This window comes from Aedes aegypti, chromosome 1, assembly GCF_002204515.2.
Source record: "Aedes aegypti strain LVP_AGWG chromosome 1, AaegL5.0 Primary Assembly, whole genome shotgun sequence".
Classification (NCBI taxonomy): Eukaryota; Metazoa; Arthropoda; class Insecta; order Diptera; family Culicidae; genus Aedes; species Aedes aegypti.
The window spans coordinates 135,527,733-135,552,399 of NC_035107.1; the positions used below are offsets into that span (position 1 = coordinate 135,527,733).

The 24,667-nt window shown below is 35.4% G+C and overlaps 1 protein-coding gene across 1 annotated transcript in view; it reads left to right on the forward strand.

Moving 5' to 3' along the window:
• LOC5564049 (anaphase-promoting complex subunit 1) overlaps positions 1–24,667 on the forward strand; it is a 64,011-nt gene that overhangs the window by 22,671 nt on the left and 16,673 nt on the right. Inside the window, exons 3-4 of the mRNA XM_021848188.1 lie at positions 22,440–22,969; positions 24,037–24,358. Of these exons, the coding sequence (XP_021703880.1) occupies positions 22,440–22,969; positions 24,037–24,358 (852 nt within the window). The remainder of the gene's footprint in view (positions 1–22,439; positions 22,970–24,036; positions 24,359–24,667) is intronic.

Sequence of the window (24,667 nt, forward strand, 5' to 3'; positions counted from 1 at the left end):
ACTCTTCTCCAAACATTCAATGAAGGATACTACTTAAATCCCAAATCACAGCCTACACAACTCTAGTCTAGTTTTGTTTTTCCAATCTTTCCTATGCTTTTTTCAATGTCTATTATCACATAACATGTTGTGTGTTTGTGCATTTTTATCTAAACAAAACTTCATTTACGTTTAACTGTATGGGTGAATCCTAATTTATCACGGGAAAATGCTCACGAATGTATTTATTTATTTATTTATTTATTTTTTTGAATGAAGGATATCTTTTGTGTGAAACGAATGATTTTGTTTTGACAAATTGTTGATCTTCAATGGCATCAGAACCTTTTTTTTATAAGATGATGTGTATTGGAATTCCGAGCTATAAAGACAAGGGCAAGGAAGAGCAATCATGTCAATATAATCATAACATGATATATTCAGTTTTGAAAATCCGTTGAAATAATTGAAACTGTTTAACGCACGATTCAGTTTGAGAAGTGAGAAACCTATTATCAGCTTATGATGTACGCATTTTTTGTTAATTAATTCATTTATTTTTATACATGTATCGCTATTATGCACCGCAAATTTGCCAGATGAACCGCACACGAACGCAACGATTTGAGCTGTATATACATGCCTGTTTGAGAAGGTGTCAGCAATATCACGATTTTGATGGTCTAAACTAGAAACAATGTTCATATAGATTCTCAATATTGACAACCAATTGATTCCATAGACGTTAATGCTTAAAAATGACAACTAAGAGAATGGTTGAAAATATTGTATAATCTCAATTGGCTACTCTGCTTCTAGTCTTTGAACTCAACATTTGTTCGATCACGTATTAACTATTTCTTCATAGAAGTTAACAACGAAAACCAAATTACAGTAAAGTTTCTCACAATGTGTGTCGCGAAAAGTACTTGTGTTGACGGTTAGATTTTAACGTATGTCAAATGTGTGGGCACCTATGCATAGGGCTTTGCAAAAGCTCTGTTTTTCTGGGAGGACCTTATCAAGAGATTTTTCATGCAAACATTATCTACGCCTCTATAAAATCCTGTTTTAATATTACAGTTGCAAGAAATGGAAATGTACAACAACATTTTATACGAACGGAATATTTTGATGTATATTCAGGTTTTTCGATTTCTTTGATCGAATGCTTAGTGTGTCACCTAATCCGTAGCAGACATAATCAAGAGCTGACGAAATTATTGAACAGTTATATGAACTACGAATTCCAAGGGGCCACTGTTGTTGTCCTTACATATTTTAATAGACTTGATTGGTATCCACCGAACATGAAGTACATTTTGAATTTGTCTGAATGGGCTTCAATTTGTAAATATTGTACACATAAAACTACCCTAGTGTAAAGCTTAAATGAATATTTGGTTTAATTCATTCAAAACTACCCTTAATGCTGATAAGCAAGACTAATTGAAACTATCAAATCTCACAAGAGCTGACAATAGAGTAAAACTACATTACTCTGCTCAAACTACTGTTGGCCATCTATCGTATATCGTGGAGTTTTAGTTTAATTACATCTCAGTTGCACATAGGAGTATGGTCATTTATTGTGACGTTTTTTGTGCTTCGTCATGTTAACAATAGCGTTGAGACAAAAAAAAATAATTTGTTCCTGATCCCAAATCAACAATAGTGACCACATGGCAATACATAATATTCAATTACGTGTCGGTTGGTGTTGTTTCCTACGCAATCTAAGCGATTGATTAAACTTGAATGAGCCATTCGGAGTTCAAACGGGAAGCAAACATTTTCATTTCATCAATCATCTTTGGGTTATTCTGCGATATTTCACATGCATTCACTATCATCTCAAAAGAATCAAATCAGTGGCTCAAAGCCTATGAGCGCCGATCGCTGTTTAAAAAGCACCGTTGTTAAAATATCTTGTGTATACTATGATGAAGATCAATTCAACGATCTTGTCAATGGCAGCAACGCACTCAGCGTTGCTCTTCTTAGACATTTTTTTTCCAGTTTATCGCTTATATGTACGTCTCTCTGAAATCCAAACAGTATTGTACCTTAAGCCTCGTCTTCAGCTACTTTATCACAAGACTTTCTGCTAATACATTCCGATCTGCACTATGTATAACGCAAAGATACATGATTTATGAGTAGTATCATTGTAGGATATATATATACATTTCTTGTCACATCATTCAGAAGCTATCATCATTTTTTTTTTCGCGTTAGGTTAGCCAAAACGTTCATCTGTTATTTTCTTCGTAACATTGAAAAGCGATCATCTGTCCTCTTCCGCCTTATCACCAAAGAGCTTTCAACTTATTCATTTCTTACCCATTATATAAGAGCGTTCTTCTTTCTTTTCTCTCTTCGCATCATTTAAGAGCGATCACCTTTTCCGTATTTTGTTTAGTTTTATCCTGGTTTATAGGTTTGGTTATCATTTTTTTTTCTACGCATCAGTAATGAGCGTGAATGTGTTATTTTTTTTCTTCGCATCATTCAAGAGTGATCATTTATATCTTTCTCTTTTTTTATCCAACCAGGTTTATCTATCGGTTATGTTTCTTTTTCGCATCATTCAAGAGCGTTCATTTTTATTTCTCTTCGCATCATTTAAGAGCGATCATTTCGTTTTCTTTCGTCCTATTCAGGTTCATCGACGATCGTATTATGATTTTGTTCTCTCTCGCATCATCCAAGGGCGTCCACCATTTTTTTCTCTTCGCATCATTTAAGAGCGATCATTTATATCTTTCTTTTTTTTAACCAACCAGGTTTATCTATCGGTTATGTTTCTTTTTCGCATCATTCAAGAGCGTTCATTTTTATTTCTCTTCGCATCATTTAAGAGCGATCATTTGTTTTCCTTTGTTCCATTCAGGTTCATCGATGATCGTATTATGATTTTTTTTTCTCGCATCATCTAAGAGTGTCCATCATTTTTTTTTCTCTTCGCATCATTTAAGAGCGATTGTTTATATCTTTATTTTCCTCACCCATCCAGGTTCATCTATCAGTTCATGTTTTTTTCGTTTACGCATCATTCACGAGCGTTCATTCATTTTTCTAACGTATCACGCATCATCGAAGAGCGTCCTTACCATTATTCAAGAGCGGCCATTGTATGTTTCATCATCTGAGTGCGTTATTATCTCAATTCAGTTTTTTTTCACATCTTTCAAGAGTATTAATTTATTTTTCCATGCGTTATCCATTTGTTTTTATCGCAGTGACCATTTGTTTCTAGGCTTCATTAAATTAAAACTTATTGTGTTAACTTTAGGCACTAGTCTGTATGCACTCATATTTATTATCATACTAGTGGTCCCGGCAAACTTCGTCTTGCCATCAACTAGGCTGTTTAAAAACGCTTCGTTCAAAATGGAAGCTCCTGTTTTTTCAACTTTCCCGTGAAATATTCTTTGCTTTTTATATACACAAACAGTCAGGAACATAATTATGGAAGAATTTTCAAAATCCAATAGCCCGTTCTCAAGCCATTTCGTGACATACAAACACCATTCCATTTTTATTTATATAGATAACCAAACGTTTTGCAAACCAAGCCTTCGTGTAGTTTCTCGCATCATTGTTCTTGTTTTTACATTCCTGGATAGTTTTATACATTATACAAAATTTCCATAGATTTATACATTTTAGCCAAATAAGTGCGGTCTCAAACAATTCAGTCTTTCAGGTGAACCGTGCTTGAAAGTCAAACTTTTCCATTAATACTCACTGTTGATTTGTTGTCTGTCTTTTAGAAAGTATTGTTATAGTGCTCATTTCAAATCATCTATAGCAATGAACTCATCGGTTCGAAATATACATGCTTTTGCAGTATACACAGAGAGTCTTTTTAGAAAGAAACATAAAATTTCAACAAAATCCAAATGATTATCATTAGTATAGAGCGATTTGAATACCTGAACCATTATATGAGCGATGCTTACATCTCGTCTGTTACTATAAACAGGGTTTGCATCATAGATGAAATTGACGCTTCTTCAAACAGCAGAAAATTGTTGTTTTAACAAAACCCAAATAATCTTCATTTATTTTATGAGCACTGTGAGTATAACAATTCCATCATTTTTTTTAGTAGGCAGGCAAGAATTTTCCTTAAACGTCGTCGGTTACGTTATGGTAAGCACGTTATTGTTATCAATTATCTTCGACGTCGTCGAGATTATCTGAGACATAAAATCCTGTTTAAAGTGCAAGTAGGCCATAGAGAAGAAGAAGCATAATTTTAGGCTCTACAGATCTCCAGCCTGTATATGCGGTTTAATCTTAAAAACGCGTATCACTACCTGCACATTAGCACAGCTTTACTTAGAAAAGACTCTAATTCATCAGGCATACTGATCAGGCTCTGGTTGACTAGCTTCATGATAAATACAAAAACTTCTTTCAATCGATATACGAACGTTACGTATCAGTTCCATTGAAGGTGGGAATATTTTCTCACATTTCAATTGCTACTAATGCTGTGGCAGTATGACTGCCACATAACAGTGAAGGAAAAAACTAAACTTACAATTCAGCAAACGTCGACAACTGCATTCGACTTACCTTTAATAACAGCATATCATCATCATAACATACCTTTCTATTACCACTGCAATTACATTCGGAAACACAGATCAAATAACAGTAGATTAGTCTGTTCCACTTTTTGCTTTCAAATCAGCTCAGTTACAATCAAAATCAAGCCTGACTGCAACAGTAGTGTGAACAGAAGTATCTGTATATCAGATCATCACATAGGTCACAATGACCTTCATTTCACTTCATTGTATTTTAGACGATCCTCATTTATTACCACACCGAACTGCTGACCTTGAAATGCATCAGCAGAAGTACAAACAGCACCACATAAGGAGAACAAAAACATCGGGCCACCGTCGCCGATCACCTTTATCACTTCACAGAGTGGCGGGTCCAATCACTTTTTTTTTTTTTTTGCACACGCACTTCCAATCAGAACATTGTTACCGGCAGCATTATTTTTCACAGCACATGATCCCACTATTTTTTTTTTCTCCAATTATCAAAGTAAATCTCAACAATTCAGTTGCTAATATGTTCTTTTTGGGTTCTATATCCTCGTCGCCATCTTGTGGTAACGACCACAATGTATAATGAATCCAAAAACCACGCGCGCTGCGGAGCGAACGAACTATCCTCGTTAGAGGTGAGTGAGCGACTGCCACGATGTCCCACACAGTACGCGGGACCCCGTCAATTAAGTAAGTGAAGTGGGGAAAGTGTATAAACAGGGCATCTACCACAGAGACAACCTTGGATGAATAAACAGGAGAAAATATTTTAAGGCTTCCTTGGGAATTTTTTTCAAAAAAAATCGGAGTAAGTCCTAGGCCAATCAATGAATGATAATTTTCTGAAGAACTTGGGACTTTCTTGCAAAATGTCTAAAACGATCCTTAAAGGGATTCCTGATAGAATCTTCGAAGTAATTTCTACGCCATAATACAGAACCAACCAATATGATAATCTTATGAACTAAAACTATGGTTTGTATTAAGAAAACCAGCCGTGGTAGATGCATGAGTCTAGTTTTAATGAAAAAGTATGGGTTTTCTTAGAAAAATCCAGATTGAATTCTTGTAAGAATTACATAAAAAAGTTCGTAAAATTCACAGAACGAACTCTTGAAGAGATCTTCGGAGTAATATGTGCAAGAAATTTGCAGTAATCCCAAAGATATCAACTGGGAAAAAAACTTTCTCTAGAGAAATATTCTGGGTACGTCGCTAGATATCGATTAATCTGAATCCCATTTTAATGAAAAGGTTATTTTTTCTTCAAGATCAAATAGAATATTATTCCATATGTGATTTTGTTGATTATAGATACTTTTAGATCATTTCATAAACATTTTTGTTGCTGGTGACAATTAAATCATAAATTTCTCTATTTGTTTCGTATGATATTTACACATTTATAACAAACAAATAAGCAATATTGTTTAAATATTTTAGTGTTTCGAAGCCAAACTTCCTATAATCTATATAAATAGAAATGGAATGGTGTTTGTATGTCACGAAATGGCTCGAGAGTGGGCTACTGGATTTTGAAAATTCGCTCTTAGTTATGTTCCTGAAGTGTTCCGACGTGTTTGTGTGTATAAAAAGCTCAGGATATTCAACGGGAATGTTGAAAAAACGGGAGTGAACGGAACTGTCATTTTGTATGGGATGTTCATAGCGTTTTTCAGCAGCCTACTTGATGGCAGGACGAAGTTTGCCGAGACCACTAGTTGAAAATAAATTTTCAGTCACCTTAATTTAATCATTCGTCATTTATGTATACTAGAGCATTTATAAACCTGGAATATTTTTTAAAATATGGAAAAACCTGGAAATTTCAGGGAATTTCATTTCTGTAAATGAGTAGACACCCTGATGATGCAACCAAAAGGATTTCCTGTGCAGAGCGGAAAGGTTTGTAGACTCTAGAAAGCGCTATGTGGTCTCAAACAATCGAGCCGAGTATAAAACACAAGTCGTATCGTCCTGCGAGTATTTGGACTTAGCCGTACAAGCATGGAACCGTGTATGTACTGTATACGTGTATATCTGTGCGATGGCATGATGATGTTCGTCACCATTTACGTCGATGATTTTCTAGTATACACCAATGATCGGAAGATGAAGAAGAAACTGAAGAATTATCTATGTACAAGATTTAAAATGAAACATTCAGGAGAAGCGAAGCATTGTTTGGGAATTGGAATATCGAGGAACCGTGCGGAAGGCAAGCTCTGGTTGGATCAACAGAGATACGTCGAAGTTAATTGGGTTGTTTAGTGATGAAACATTCATTGGATTGTTTAGTGATGAAAAATTCACAGTTTTTTGTAGCTTGATCGAAAGAGCATATTTTTCTGTGTGTAACACGTTATTATTGCGCTTTAATATCTTAATTTTGATATAGTAAATTATTAAAAAAGTTTTCATTCCGTCGAGTCAATGACATTTCAATTTGCATAATGACAGCTCGTACCGAAGTAAAATTTGCCGAGGGGTGATTCAAACGCGATTTACATACTAAATTCAAACGTCTTTTAAAAATAGTTCCAGGGCACGAAACATTATGAAACTTTGGATTCTGGCTCAGTTGTTAACGTAAAATCCGAATATGTAAAAAACAAGATACCCCTAAACAAGCCAATTGAGCGTTTTGGCATGGCCCAATCCAGTAGCTACCCTCACCGAGATGTGTTTTGAACTGGACAAATCGATGGCACCCAAAATAAAGCAGAAATGAATAAGATGGGCTGTATACCTTACAAAGAGGCATCGTTTGTAGCTCAAGTAACTCGTCCGGATATATCGTGTGCAGGTTGTCAGTCAATATTCTTCGAACCCCGGAAATCAACTTCGGGTAGATGTGAAAAAAATAATCACTACCTCAGAGGAACTACCAAGAAGAAATTTGAGTACATATTCGAAGCAAGGATACGATTAAATAGTTGGTTATTGCTATGCAGATTGGGGAGAATATCCTGACGACAACAACAGGATCCTATATTAACAATGCAAGGCGGAGTGATATCTTGCAATTTAAAGAAACACACGGTGTCTCTGGTAGAACAACATTAATATAAAAAAAATCAGTATCGCTAAAACACCCACCAAATGAAAGCTTAGGCTTTTCTCTTTCATTTGAGACCTGTTTGGAAATGTTCTATCGGGGGGTCCTGAACATTTTTTTCAAAACAGTACAATGCCGTTTAATTCAGTACTGATTTCTTAATTATGGTTCACATAGTCATTTTCTTTCCTGCATATCTAGGTAGCCATGAGAAAAGTTACTACGAATAGTTAACCAATTAATAAAAAGGATTAAGGATTATACCATTCTATTTAAACCAATTACAAACACGACATATCGATAAAGTAAATACGGTTTATACGGCTTAGGTACAAATGCTCACTATTGTATATTACTACAGTTCAAAGATGCTGTCGATCATATGCTTCGGAGTTCTCCGGAACTTTAACATGATTCCAAGCAACTTGAAGATCGAAATGCACGGTTTCGCTGGCTTGTTTCCCGTATTTGCTCAAACCACTTCCTGTGATTTAACATAACTCCGGGATATGATAGCGCAAATGTGGAACTTCGAGCTATTGGGTAAACAATTCACGTTTTTGAAAAGTTCTCAACCTTTTCTGCAAAATCATCATCCAGACTCCTTTGAAAACAACTTTTATGCACCTGATCAAAATAATCAAGCGCCTGAAATCCATTTTTTCATTGAAAAGAGATAATTTAAATAAAGTACGATAAATTTCAATTGCTAGCAAACTTGGATCCTGTTTCACTTCCAAAACATGCCGATTTTTCAAAAGCTTCTGACAGTTTTAGCTGGTGAATCCACATTTGCTGTGGCTTTGGCAACTGATGATCCTCACCTGTGATAAAAGAATTAATTTTAAGGTCATCTTTATGAATCACACAATCAAACTGCTGATGCTTACCCATTCCTCGACATTAATTGGATCAATGTATTATACTTTTTTGTCAATCGGATTTACAACACCTAGTGAAATATGCAAGGAATTTGGTGGGCAATTTGTTCGTCGGGTGATCTGTCGAGCAGTGGATAGTAAATACAATTGAAGAACTGCTCCGCCAGTTTATGGTCCGAGCCGAGACTTTTCCATTTCGTGGACGCGTATGTAACCAAGTATTCGTGGATGAGCAGCTACATTGGATAGATCTTTTTTGTGTGGTACAGTATGAGCAAGGAAATATTGAACTATCTCCCATTATATAGCGCAAAACAGATAGACGATTTTAAAATCTCCAGCAATGAAGCACCTAAAATTATTCAAAAGCAACAGTTCCAAATTTTCTCAATATTGCTATATTTATCTGAAACAACAGAAGCAACAGCTAGCAGCAACAGTATTTTTACGCCAGTATCCTTACATCGGCCTTGAATCCCGATGACGTCGGAATTATGCTCGATAATCGAGAGGGTAACCTTAAAGGACCCTTCTCCATCGCTTGCAGACCGAACTGACCAGGCCAACCCCCCTGTTTGGACATCACTTAATCAACTAACTCCTGAACGTTATTACAGTATATTACAGGTTTTAATTCAGTTTCTGCATTATCTTTCAAATCAAAGTGCAGATGTGTTACCTCTAAAAACCCTTAAACTGATTGGTTAAGTCTGCTGATTTTGAAGGCGATATTTGGGGCGATTGCAACATCCAAACCCCTTAGACAGCTGCTCAACTGCAACGTTCATCTGGTGCTCAAATCACATTTTTTTTATCAAAAACAAGTCATCAGCAAACAAATGGTTTTTTTATGTTGCACATTGGGTGGTAAACCGTGTAGATTCAACAACCAATCAATTTAATTGGCACTTACTTTTTGCATTACTGTGTCTACCACGTTTTCCCTTTAGTTTTTGTGAGATTGTTGTTCTCACATCATAACATGCTTCGAGTGGTAGGTTTTAAATTGTATTTATATTTATACAGTGCTATATTCAAAAATTTAAATTGGTTACTGAACGAATAAACGTGCAAGCTCGACATATTTTTGTAGGACAATACCAGACTTTAATCCTGATATCGTGAAGAATGTGCTGTTCAATAATATCAACCATTATTGCTGATAACGTTTGCAGACAAATTTTTTTTAAACACAATACGCAAATCTTCGAGCGATTTTCGGTTTCATGTTTCAGGTCTCCTGACAGAGTGTAGCGTAAATATATATTTATTAATAGGTGTGAAATTGGGATATAATTATTGTAATTATTAACAGGCATACCTCTAATCAGCAATCCAAAATGTTGACCCAAAACAATGAATTTATAAACTTATGACGCGACACAAGCACCAATTTGTCGCTATACCACCTTAGAACGCGACAACTTAAGCAATGCAGCGCCGATTTCCCTACTATTGATACCAATTAAGTTGTTTGTGCAATCTGTGAAACCATTTGTAATGTAATGATTCATGAGTAAATGTTTTCTCAAACGCTTTGTTTATTACTGATCGTAAAAAGCAATATCTTATGAAAATATATTTGAGTTTTAAGACAGTAGCATACTACTGAATCTAAATAAGGGTTATTTATTGAAAATCTTTTAAATCTCTAAACATGTTTTTTTATATAAAAATTAAAATACTTTTTACAACCATTTTAGTTTTGTATAAATAAATAAATTTTGATTCAAAATATACAATTTTACTATTTACTGAATTTATAATCAACTGAACAGCAACACTGCCAAAACAAGCTTGTTTTATGGAAATCTGGACACACATTAAAAAAGGGCACATCGACATTGGTAAACAATGGCTTTGTAAGATGCTGTTGAGCCCAATTCAACTCGATCACGCTTACCAATACTAGTATCAGGAAAAGCTAACACTAATCTTTTTGATAGTGGTGTTAGTTTGCATGGGCGAGCTAAAAAGGGTTCAGCAGCAACGTTTCTGAAAAAAGGCACAAGACCTCTCCAGCCCTTTTCAAATGTTTGTCCAGAAATATTTGTCATGGCCTTCGATTGAGTTGTCATCATATGGTACAAGCGATTCATTGTATCATACTATTGGTGGAAGAAGATCACCTATGATCTCTTACTAAAATAAAAAAAAATGTTCAGGACCCCCCGATAGAACATTTTCAAACCGGTCTCAAATGAAAGGGGAAAGTCTAAGCTTTCATTTGGTGGGTGTTTCAGCGATACTGATTTTTTTATATTAATGTTTTCTACCAGAGACACCGTGAACAATCGATAGTATAGCGTTATCGTCTTGTGAAGCAGAATACATGGCCCTATCCCGTGCAATCCAGAAAGATATACACGCAAAATAGTTGGGCGGGTAAAACTACCATTTAAGAGCCAGTTCGCGAGAGCCGCAACCCCTTCTTGTATTGATGTTCTCCGATCAGGCTGAAATTTTCAGGGATTATTCTTCTGTATAAAAGATGATGTTTTGCAAAATTTTGGATTTGTATATTAGGGGGAAGTGGGACAAAATGACCCCCAATGATTTCATGTCACTAAACATGCAAAATCACAAAAACTGATATAACTATAGTAAAAGTGCACGGATTATGTTGAAATTTGGCATGAATACTCTACGTTATATGAACTTTGAGATTGGCATGGTATATGGATTTTGAAAGTACTTCAAATCGAGAAAAATGAGTTTTTCATAAAAAATTTAGTGATTTTCAAATCGATTTTTTTCTTACCAACCGAACTAGGTCAAAAAACTAAATGTGACGTTTTGTAGGGTAACTCATGGCCTTTCATTTGAGGTGCATTCCAGATATGCCGTTTCAAAAATTTTCGAAAAAATTTTTTTTTCGGGGTAGTGTTTGAACTTGAGCCATTTTGCGAGTACCGCAACCGCCTTGTCTAGAGAGGTTGTATTGATGTTCTCTGATCGAGCTGAAATTTACAGGAGTTGTTTTCCTATATAAAAGAATATATTCCGCAGAATTTCAGATTTTTATATTAGGGAGAAGTGGTACAAAAAAACCACTAATGATTTAATATATAAAAACATTCAAAATCAATTAAAGTGCTATAATAGCGATAGTAAAAATAAACGAATTTGCATGAAATTTGGCATGTTTAATTAACGTTATATGATCTTCAAAATGAACATGGTATTTGGATTAGAAAAATGTTTCAAATTGATAAAAAAATCTGTTTTTTTTTTCAAATCGACTTATATTTTTGTCAACCGAATTAGTTTAAACAAATATATATGAAGTTTTGTAGGGAAACTCAGGAGCTTTCATTCGCGGTGTACCGTAGTGAATCAAAATTCGGACGGTACCAATATCCGGACACTCTGATAATATTTACCAATAAAATGCTAAATGGACAACATTTATACAACTATATTGAATGAAAAAATGGCTGTTTTTGTAGTTATTACGACGTATTGGCCTTTCGGAGGTCTGTTCAACAAACTCATCAATGTCCCCGATGAGATCAGCTCAAAGGTATAAATTTATTGGTTAGAGATAATCGTATAGCATATTTTTATTACTTACATTTGGTCTCTTACTAGGCAAAAAAATTCAAATTTTTAAATTCAATATGGGGTAATTCAGGTCGCTATCTGTAATTATTCAGTTTTAATAAGCATATAGTAATAATATATAAATTATAATTCACTTAATAAACGATTTTGCATTCACATCGATCAATCAACAATGAGTAGGTATTTTTTTTCAATTCTCATTCCCCCACTTGACATTTCCCCCATGCGTTCGAGGGGCGCTTAGATGGAGGCAATCGTCGCAGTAGTAGTGATTGTAACATAATAATACAAAAAATTATAGTTTAAAAGTTTAGTGACACCACATTGATAAAATATGCTGTAAATATGGTTTAAAAAAGTAAAAAGAGGCTGTCCGGAATTGGAGCCCAATGTTTTTGAATCCGGACATTGTATTGGAATTGTATGTTTCGATGCCGTAAGTACACATTTTTCAAATAAAACTGGAATAATACTTTGAACATCATCAAAACATGAAAAATATGTAATAAGAACACTACTGTGCGTCGTTCATTGAACCAATCAGTGATGATTGCAGTTTAAACCACCAACATGTCTGTCCAAACAACTAAATCACAAACATTGCTTACACAATATGTGTTCATTACTATTCAAAAAGAAACCCATTTGGCAGAACTACACTTTTTATAAGGGAAAAGTGGGTCAAAATGACCCCCAATATTTTTGTGTCGGAAAACACACAAAATCACAAGAACTACTGTACCGTTTAAACAGATTGTACTGAAAAATATGTTTTTTTTTGTAAAAAAACACGCAATTTTCCGTGGAAATATGCAATTTTTAACAATCTTCGTCTCTCTTTTACTCTTTCGAGAAATTTGCAAACATCAAGGCTAAAATTCCATTCAAGATATAAACAGTACAGTGTCTCATAGCAGCCATATGTGCAGACAGTCTAAACTAAGTTAAACTCAATTATTTACAAATTGATCTCTAGCAAACATACCATTATACACACATACATATGACCCTCCTAATCAAACCCATCAAACATTATCCAAATTAAAAAAATGCAGTAGTTGATTCCCATCCAAACAGCGTGAGAATAAACAACGCTTACTACTGAACCGCCGAAGCTGCTAACGAAAACATTGGTGCAATGACTTATTGTTATCCACATCATCACTTTCACAAGAAAGTGACATTTCTTTCAGATAAGGCAGCGGCAACACGGTATAATATAATCGGTATTACAACTACCGACAAGAGGCCTCCATACGCTGCTCATACCGCCCGGATTTTGATTTACCGCGGTACACCGCGAATGAAAGCCCTTGAGTTGTCCTACAAAACTTCAACCTAGTTCGGTTGACCAAAAATAAGTCGATTTGAAAAAAAAAACTAATTTTACAAACAGGTTTTTCTCGATTTGAAACATTTTTTTATCCAAAATGATCATTCATATAACGTAAAGTAAACATGCCAAATTTCATACAAATTCGTGCATTTTTACTATCGCTATTCTTCTTCTTCTTTCTGGCGTTACGTCCCGACTGGGACAAAACCTGCTTCTCAGCTTAGTGTTCTTATGAGCACTTCCACAGTTATTAACTGAGAGCTTTCTATGCCGATTGACCATTTTTGCATATGTATATCGTGTGGCAGGTACGAAGATACTCTATGCCCTGGGATGTCGAGAGAATTTCCAACCCGAAAAGATCCTCGACCGGTGGGATTCGAACCCACGACCCTCAGCTTGGTCTTGCTGAATAGCTGCGCGTTTACCGCTACGGCTATCTGGGCCCCTACTATCGCTATTATAGCAGTTTAATTAATTTTGTATTTTTTTATATATTAAATCATTAGTGGTTATTTTGTACCACTTCTCCCTAATATAAAAATCTGTAATTTTGCGAAATATCTTCTTTTATATAGGAAAACATTTCCTGTAAATTTCAGCTCGATCGGAGAACATTAATACAACCTCTCTAGACAAGGCGGTTGCGGTACTCGCAAAATGGCTCAAGTTCAAACACTACACAGAAAAAAAATTTTTTTTCGAAAACTTTTAAAACGGCATATCTAGATTACACCTCAAATGAAAGCTCATGAGTTACCCAACAAAACGTCATATTTAGTTTTTTGACCTAGTTCGGTTGGTAAGAAAAAAATCGATTTGAAAATCACTAAATTTTTTATGAAAAACTCATTTTTCTCGATTTGAAGTACTTTTAAAATCCATATACCATGCCAATCTCAAAGTTCATATAACGTAGAGTATTCATGCCAAATTTCAACATAATCCGTGCACTTTTACTATAGTTATATCAGTTTTTGTGATTTTGTATGTTTAGTGACATGAAATCATTGGGGGTCATTTTGTCCCACTTCCCCCTAATATAAAAATCTAATATTTTGCAAAACATCATCTTTTATATAGAAGAACAATCCCTAAAAATTTCAGCCTGATCGGAGAACATCAATACAACTTCCCTTGGAAAGGGGGTTGCGGTTCTCGCGAACTGGCTCTTATGGGGGTTTACTTAAGCGCTTGCACCGGCTATTTTCAGCAGACCAGAAAAGCGCTTGATTTTACCATGTTTGTAGTTGAAATCAGATTGTTGTAATTTATTTCTGTCAAATGTACCAGTAATGTGGTGGGATGTACCGTAAACATCGTAAAGTAAATTGGTCTGAAATCCCATGGTAGTTTCAAGAATGGGCGTAGACAGCTAAAATAGTAATTTTCACCACAGAATTTTTTCCCGTGTATGGTGGAACAAACTGCGTTCTCAAATCTTCGAAGACCGTCCTATCATCATAATTCTGCGACAAAAAATCTATAATCAGCATCGCCGGTAACGAAGCATGTCATACAGGAATTACTCCTGCAATCCTTCCAAATATTTCTCGAAAAATTTCTCTAGTAAAGTCTACATCATTAAGGTTTCACACCAGTAAAAAATACAACTGGAATAATAGTAATTCCTCCGATCATTCCTACCCAACTTTGTTACGTTTATGTTTGTTTCAATAAACGTGAACTTTTGAATGTATATATTAAGGAGGTTCAAAACCCCATTTTTGCTCAACGGACGGAACCCATATGGCTTGAAGCCATTTAGCATTTAAGATCATTTGGTATACAGCCATATGACATAGAGTATCATCGTTCTTGCAACACGATATCGTTTTGATTAACATTACGGACACTTAAGGACTTAGTGAAGTATAACTCAGCATAGAGCAAATAAAATAAATTATTCTGTATGATTTCTCAGCGTTATCGAGCTTCGGCAACCCTTAGCTTTCGAATGGTGGGTAAAGAATACGCTTCCGCAAGTTGAATAATTTTGAATAAATGAAAATGTGTGACGCTTCCTCACTTTTGCCTCATAATCCGGACACTTTGATTCGAATTCCGGACAGCTCATGGAAATCATTAATAGAAAAGTCAAACCATCAGTTGAAGTCGTCAAGCCACTAAAGCGACGTCTAAGGCAGTTGGACATTATAAGTTTGCATAGATTTTTATGAAAAAAGCTTATTAAATCGAGCCTCGAAAGTGAGAACTTTTGAACAGCAAAAATTGAAACATTTCCTGTGAAATGTTTCCCATATAAAGTAGACTGTCCGGAATTTGAAGCTGTCCGTAATATGATTCAAAACGGTATACGAATGCAAAAATGGCAACTTCGGCAAATAAAGCTCTCAGTTAATAACTGTGGAAGTGCTCATAAGAACACTAGGCTGAGAAACAGGCTCTGTCCCAGTGAGGACGTGATGCCAAGAAGAAAAAGAAGAAGGTATCCGTACATCGTAATCGATACATCCAACATGTATCGGGTTGGTGCAGTATGGTTGCTTTCGACTACAGGCATCATATTGCTGATGTCAAACAGAAAAATTACATTAACCCCTCTACCGGCAGTCTCATTTTTTACCGTCAACAATATATCCAAATCGCAATAACTTTCTAGTTTCTCGATATTTTTGCACCATCTTTTCACAGGTTCTCAAAAAACTCTTCTGGTTTTAGAATCATTGATTGTTTGATCATTGGTCATCTGGATCCAGAAATATTCCAAAATTCCTTGGGGGACCGACGCGTTGACCATACCCCACGTTAATTTCTCAGGCTACAGATTTTTTATCGTATTCGTATATTCACTCCTCGGAATGATACATTAATGCGAGTATGCTGTGAAAAAATGAAGCAATTTGGTGTACCCGTCTTTGAGTAATTAGCATTTATGTTTCTGGTACCATGCTGGACAAATAAAGATCTTGAAAACTCTAAAAAACCTCATGTCGTAATTTTCAGATTTCTCCAAGAATACTGAATCGATTTGTATGTTTTTTTTTCAGAGTAGCTCCTTAATACCTGGCATTGTATAGTATAGTACACATTTTAGTTTTGTTGATAAAATGACCAAAAACAAAAAGGCCGTCAAAGAAATTTTGTATGGAGAATGTCGGTCCCCCAAGGAACATCGGAATATCTTCAAAACTAGACCACCAGTGATTAACATCGACACGGATTCCTAAACTAGAAGAGTTTTTTGAGATCTTGTGAAAAAATGGTGCAAAAATGTCAAGAAACAAAAAAGTTATCGCGATTTGAATATTTTTTTAGCGGTAAAAAATGAAGCTGCCGGTAGAGGGGTTAAGTGTGCCCTATAGGATTCGGAACCCAAGAACAAATTTCAGCTATGAAGCTATAACACAAATGTACCTACACGGGATTGACTGGAGGAAACCTCGTCATCCCGTTGAGCTCAAAAAGTAATGTTCCCTACACAAGCGGCAGAGGAACAGTACAAATGTCAATAAGAACTAGTAGAGTGATTCCAAGCAACAGCACCAAAATTTGGTAAATTTTTTAATTCATTTTTTTCTATTGAGCTGAAACATTGCACAGTTTTCCAGTTCCATCTAAATCGTCATTTTCCGATATCAAATCTTCAAGTTGAGTCACGACTAACTTTTCAAAACGGTGTATGTGAAAATGGTTCAAAAATATTCAAAAAGCTGCACAGCAAAAACGGTTCGTTCGATTGTTAGACAACTAAAGAAACAAAGTTAGACAACTAAATAAAGATTCCAAAAAAATACACACAGTAAAAAAAATTTTTTTTTTGCATTAAAAAACATAATTTTTGACACAAAAACTCAAATATCTCAAAACCCTATCGGAATACCAACGTAATTTTTTGAGGGAAAACGGTCCATTATATTAGCTATCTACCATAAAAAATTGGTGATGGTAAACCAAAAAAGTTATGACATTTCAAACATGTCACAATTTTCACATTTAGTAGAAAAAAAAAATTTTTTTTCGGTGTAAATTATCACGGGAACCGCAGTTTGTTGCTGATTTTATTGTTAAGGGCCTTGCGTGAATTAAACAAGTCGTTTTCATGTATTCATTAGTATTATGTATATTATATGTATAAATATTATGTATATGTATAAATATTATATGTATATGTATATATGTATAAATTAAAATGAATTAACAGATTACACGAAAATAATTTTTTTTTACCAGGATATTTTTTTTTAGAGTATGATCGATGAGTTTCTAAATGTTATATATAAACTTTAAAAGTTTTGGATTTGGGTATGCGTTATGAGATCATGAAAACATTTTATTAATACTTATTTATTTATTTATTGTTATTCAATTTTTTTACAATATCGAACACTTTTGCATCATTATCAGTACAGTTCGAGTATAGTTTTGCTTTAATTTTATTTTCTGACAAAGGAATGAAACAGTGAAATTTTTGGGTTCCTTGGATCGTTTTCGCGTTATTATATTGCTCGCTGAGCTCTGATGCCGTTAATTCGTACTCTTCAGTAGTAGTAAAACAAAATGATAATTTTGTTAAATCTTCTTCTTTTCTGCGATTCGCCCAATCAAATAGTTCTTTTGCAGTTTTAATTGGATGCTCACGTTCTTTGGCTAAACTTGCTCTTGTGGCCATGCGCTTTATGGTTCCTCCAATAGCATCACAAGGACCTTTGCCATGTGACGTAGCAAAGAAATGCCATTCTGCATCAATTCCGTACTTTGATTTAAATTTACATAGGCTCGAAAAATTCTTACGGTTTTTGTACTGCGATGCTGCTCCATCAGACATGAAATATATCTTTCTGATTTCTTTATCCTTATCAACGCGTAAAAAGTTAATCATTTTGGCAATGAACAAATTTACAGATACTGAGTCGTGTCTTAAATCTTCGGAAATTACAATAAAACTAAAATGTTCAATTTGCGTACTTCCATTGAAATAAATAACGAATGGATGAATTGTAGCTTGTTGTACGCTCCAGTGATGGGACTGCACTTCATCTTGCAATACAAAGCTATAGTTTTCAGAAAAATCACAAATGACTAAAAATTCACCATCTTGTAATGTATTTTTCGTATTTTTTAAAAAGCGGGATTGCTCTGTTTTAATAAAGTCGTGAGGAATTAAACTTTCTAATTTCAAGCAAAAAAAATGACACAAACTCATCTACAGGTTTTACAATAGTTTCTAGGTCACACCTATCCGTGGTCACCCATTGCTCAAATGATAACTGATCAATATAATTTTCTTCAAACTCAGCGAATAAAGTATTTTCCAATGATGAAGAATCTGGACAATCCGAACAAGATCGTAGATAGCAATTTGATGTTGTATTTTCACACAAAAGACTACCAGTTAACATTTTAATATCCTTTGATAAATTGATTCTTTTCAAACTATGTAAGATTAGGTTAATATTTTCGTGTGTTGTGCACACACAAACATTATGTGTTCCTGAATTGGATAGAAGCTTGCATTGCCTTGGACGAAGGCTTGCAAATGAGGAAAATCCTACCTTAATATTTTCGTTAATTTCCTTGAAGCGTGTATACGCTTCTTTCAAAGTAGTCATCATTAATCGTTTTTGGATTGCTTGACGCTTTCCATCTTTTTTTACAGATACATAATCTTTTTGGCCAGGCATAGCTCTACTTACTTCATCGTCTTCAAAATATTGAATTATTTTTTCTTTTGTCTCATCTGTTAATGAAGTACTCGACCTAGCATTTTTGGTTGCAAGACAGTTATTTTTGAATTGTTTTGCCTCTTTTGCTGTATTTCTATTGGTTTTGAACTCATCAATGGCGTCTTGAATAGACCACGAGCTTGGCAGCATCGACAAAATCAATAATTTTTCTTTCCTTGTCGTGGCTAGATTCGAGAACCTTTCCTTCATATTCATAATTACCTCATCGTAGTATGTATTTTCCACATCCTCAGGTCCTAATTTGAAGAGGTTTCTTCGTACAGCTTCGTTGATTTCACGGTATTTTTTCTCGGGATAATTGACGTAACCCATCTTCGTCCATTTAATCGGAGTCACTTTTATTCCAGCTATCCCTTCGTTGAAGCGTTCGATGTTGACCTTCTGGATGCACTCATCTTCTGATTGATTTGTTGAAACAGATGTCGCTGATGGTACCGTGGCAAGACTATCTGCACTTGGTACTTCTGGTAACTCCTCAGTTGTCGGTGCATCTAGTAATTCCTCAGTTGTTGTTGTTTTCGAACTTCCTGCAACCTGATCCACCGATGATGTACAGATTGCCCGTTTGTCAACGTTTAAACGGCAGGACGTACAAATGCGTAAATTTGTATTCAATGTAGACATTGGAGCATAACCAGCCGCTTTCAGTTTATCTATGGTGCTTTCGGTGAGATTTCGTAGCTCTTTCGAACACTTTTTTCTGCAAACGGCCTGCAACAGTTGAGAAAGCGACTACTCATGTTGCTCGTTAGATTTTAATAAACAAAATCACTTTTAAGTTTTTACTGACTAGTTTGGTGTCGTTTGCTTGACTGAAGAAAAATTTTACAATTAAATCTTTTATAACCATAGTGGTAGTATATTTTTAGCTTTTTCGTGAGTATGTTCATGGTATGTACCTATCATGTTTTTGATGTTGTTGAAGTTACTCGCTTTCTCCCAAATATGATTAACAAAGTCTATTCTCAACCAAGGCGGGTCTATACCCAGGTGTAATCAGATTTTATCTTTGTGGAGAAAACCAGCGCCGAGAAAACCGACCTGCTTTACGTATACTAGATCACCTGGGTATAGACCCGCCTTGTTCTCTACGAGGTAAACTTTTTGCAGGTAAACTAGTCGTATACCTGTATAGAAAACTTTTTGGTAGCTTTTGTCTTCAATATTAGATTTCTTATAGGTTTCTTTTATCAAAAGGTTTCAACACTATTGAGAGAATTTTTCTTCAGTTACGTACAATAAAAAATATGACACTATCAAGACTTTAGATCACAACACTGGATCGCGTCTAACTTTCTAATAGATGCTATAATAGTTATGAATAATTAAATAAAATATCATGAAAACAACTTGTTAACCTCATGTGCTACCCTTAACAAAAAATTCAGCAACAAACTGCGGTCCTAAAAAAAATTAACAATGAAAAAAAAAAATATTTCACTAAGTGTCAAATTTGTGAAATATTTGAAATGTCATAACTTTTTTGTTTATTGGCTTACCATCACCAAATTTTTATGGTAGATAGCTAATACAATGGACCGTTTTCCCTCAAAAAAATACGTTGGTATTCCGATAGGGTTTTGAGATATTTGAGTTTTTGTGACAAAAATGATGTTTTTTAATGCAAAAAAAAAATTTTTACTGTGTGTATTTTTTTTTTTTTTGAATCTTTATTTAGTTGTCTAACTTTGTTTCTTTAGTTGTCTAACAATCGAACGAACCGTTTTTGCTGTGCAGCTTTTTGAATATTTTTGAACCATTTTCACATACACCCTTTTGAAAAGTTAGTCGTGACTCAACTTGAAGATTTGATATCGGAAAATGACGATTTAGATGGAACTGAAAAACTGTGCAAGTTTCAGATATTTTTGAAATGGTCGATCAGAATCGACTTGCATGCCTCCGTGGAATCCCTCAGTAGTTTGTTTGTTCTTTTTTGTAATTTGTTACAAATTTCTTCAGACATGCCCGATTTATTTCAACAGATTCTTCCAAAAAATTCTACAGCAATATGATTGATTATTTTTGTTATAATCATCTTAGTAATTTAGTTAGATATTTCTCGGAGATGTTTCTATAGATGTTTTATTGGAAATTACTTTAGGATTTCTGTTACAAATTTTACCCCGATTTATTCAAGAATTTCTCCAGTGATTTTTTTAAAGAATTTCCTTGACAGTTCGCTGGAGATATACATGAATAAATTCTTCGAAGGAATCTCTCGAGAAACTTCTGAAGGTATTCTCAACATTCCAGAAGTCGCGCTGATGTATTTTGTAGAGATGGTCGGGTTTCACATTTTTCAAACCCAAACCCGACCCGTACCCGACTTATTTTAGTTCTTCAAACCCGGACCCGACCCGAACCCGGGAAAATAATTGAAAGTCAAACCCGACCCGACCTGAAGCCGAAATCATTACGCTGTGTAAACCAGAACCCGACCCGAAACCCGATTTTTTTTTTGTAAAAAAAAAACCCGAATAAAACCCGAGCTCGAAAAGGTGGTAAATTCATCGTTTCTGATGCATAGGGAAGCTTTCAGGTTGCTACTCTGTTTACAATTCTCACGAAACCCGACTCAACCCGACTTTTTTCAAGCCCGAACCCGACCCGTACCCGATAATTTTGTAGCCGTCAAACCCGATCCGAACCCGAACCCGAAAATTTTCAAAATTTCAAATCCGAACCCGACCTGCACCCGTCGGGTTCGGGTTCGGATCGGGTATCGGTTTCGAAAACCCGAGACCCGATCACCCCTAGTATTTTCATTTTGTACAACACATGTGTATAAACCTGGTGCTTTTCTTGCGCAGCATCATTGTGGTACTTCTGAGGTGGTAAACCTTATCTTTTCAGTCACCTTATAATTCCTGTCTTATCTCTTTTTGGCCCTCTTTTTTCAGGCATGAGGTAAAGTTCATATTTTCAGGACACTCTTGTGCGATCAACCCTGGTAGCGTTACTGGAGTAAATTCAATATGTTTCTTGGTTTAACAGTACCTTTGGTTTAACAGTACCTATGTTGTGTTAGCAGAAATGCGTATAACAACTTGTCTTGCTCAATGGTAGATAGGGTAGGTGTACCAGTTATGGACATAATAGTTCCCTATTTCGCCATACGTGATTACTTGACTATCTTCACATTTAAAAAAAAATGTGTGTTGTAATAGTAAGATTTGAGATCAATCTTGATGTTAAAACATTCTAAAAGTTTTAAAATGTGTTATGTGAGTTTCTACCATAAATGAAAATGTCAAGGACATTCATAAAAGCTGGCCAACCCCATGGCGCTGTGTACAATTAAATTAAACGGTTTTAATTAAAGTCATATCTTTACAGTTCCAAAACCGATCACCAATCAAAATCAGCAGTATGCCTTATGGATGGTACATCCTTGAGAGTTTATTGCGGAGGTGGCGAAAACTTCGTCACTAGCATCGAATGCCCGATTTCGAACGTATGGATATCTAATCACGGTATCCTGCTGGAGAAAGAACCTTCCAGTGCCGTGTTGGAAACACATTCCATTCCAATGCCGAGGCTGTTCTCGCTCACCCATCCGCTCGATGAAATGTGTCCCGTTCTCATCAAAATGAACAACTCAACTTCGTACTTAACCGAGGCGGAGTATCGAGTTGTGTTTTCTTGCGAAGAGAACAATTTAGTGCTCATGTTTGACGAAAAAATTGGGAAGCATTTTGTCTGCTTTTTACGCAAGGCAACCGATGAGGAAAAACACGACATAGGATGCGGAAGTGACAGCGTTTCGCTATCAAATACCGTATTCAACATTACGGGACATTTCTCCCATCAAGCTACGACGCCGCAACCATCAGCAGCAACGCCTCAGTCGTTCTACAAGAGTTCACGTAAGTAAAACCCTGGGCTTATACGGTTATTCACATATTTTGCACATTGTCATACATTGGCATACAGTCATATTGTATAAAGTAACCTCTGTGACAGTTTCAAACTGCAATAAAAAAAGATTTAGAATTAATTCGACGTAGACCTAAAAATAACTAAATTTAAACACCGTCAATTTACTTATCAGGTGGGGCAAGTGAAAAGTTTATCATTAGAGATTGAATTTGAGTTTTCTCTTTAAGTAGCCATAAGTAAACATGGTTCGCAATTATCATAGAAAAACATAACGTGCTGATAATTCAAGAAACACTATACTCAAGCGTTAAAAGCTATTAGAAATCATGGAACTTCTCTAAAATATGTTGCTAAACATTACAATATTAATATGTCTACTTCGGGCAGCCAATTAAAAGGAAGACGTTGACTAAAAAGTTGCAATATTAGAGAACACACGGAAATGTCTATGTAAGCTAGTCCAAAACATAAAAATGGGGTATAGGTCTATCCACATAAAAAAAGATTCTAACTACGTTATTGAAGGATTCCGTTTGATTTCTCCCGAAGAGTTATCCGACGTCATATCCGACTTTCTCAAAAACAAATAACGAGCGGTGGAAATTCTACAAAGCAGAAATGCAATTGCTGTCCTATAATGTAAGAACTAACATTGGAAATGTTGCAGTTATAATGTTGTCGAATCATTTCAACTAACATAACTGAACAGAAGAAAATTCAAGTGGAAAGAATAACATTTTCTTTGTTTACATTTTACTTATGTTATTGTTCATTGGGAAGCCTTAACAAATGTTAAAGCTAATAGAAATCGTGAATATAACTGTTTGTTTTTGAAAATATTGTTCAAAACGGTAAACTTTTCACTTGCCCCACTTTTGGGACAAGTGAAAAGTAAGGAGACATTTTTCAAAAACTTTTTCTGTATTTTTTTCTTCAATTTTTCACAAAACTATATTAGCACTGAGTAGCCATTTGGCATATTTGGCTATTTAATATGACATGCAAAATGTGATGACCTATTGGCGATGCTTAGCAATTAATGTATTTCTATCAGTTTTAGCACGCCACAGCACATCAAAACTGGGTCAGCTAAGTTTCGGAGCCACCAACAGCAGTCCCTACGCCAATAACTTGCAATTTGGCCAGGTAGGCTCGTTCAATCTGACCGCAGCTGGTACGGCCGGTATTACCAATCGAAGTCACATACAGGGGCATCCCGCGGCTGCTACGACACCGCTGTCAAGATTACAATCGACTTTGGGCACATCCGTCTCACTGATGGACGTTCGGAAAATGGGTCAAGCTGAACCGTCGAAACCGATCGTCCCCGAGCACTGTCTGGAGCATGTTTGGACCGACAACATTAGCCAGTGGAAGTAAGTAAAATTGTAGTTTTTAGATTTATTCCATGGGTTACAAATATCCACAGGACCGTGTGACCATCTAAATTTTGACAAGTGAAGCTTCCTTTTTTGTCGGGTGATACTTTCCCAGTTGTGCACAGGTCTTCTTCTCTTTTTTTTTAGTTATACCAGTTATACTACAAGATTTCATCTAACATTTTTGCTAGGTGAACATCTGGTCCGTTATTGTTGAGAGTCCCTCGCGAAAACCAATCTGGTATTCTAGTGCTTCCAATCTTTCAACAGTATGCGCGACCGTATTTTGTACGCCAAATTCAGCTT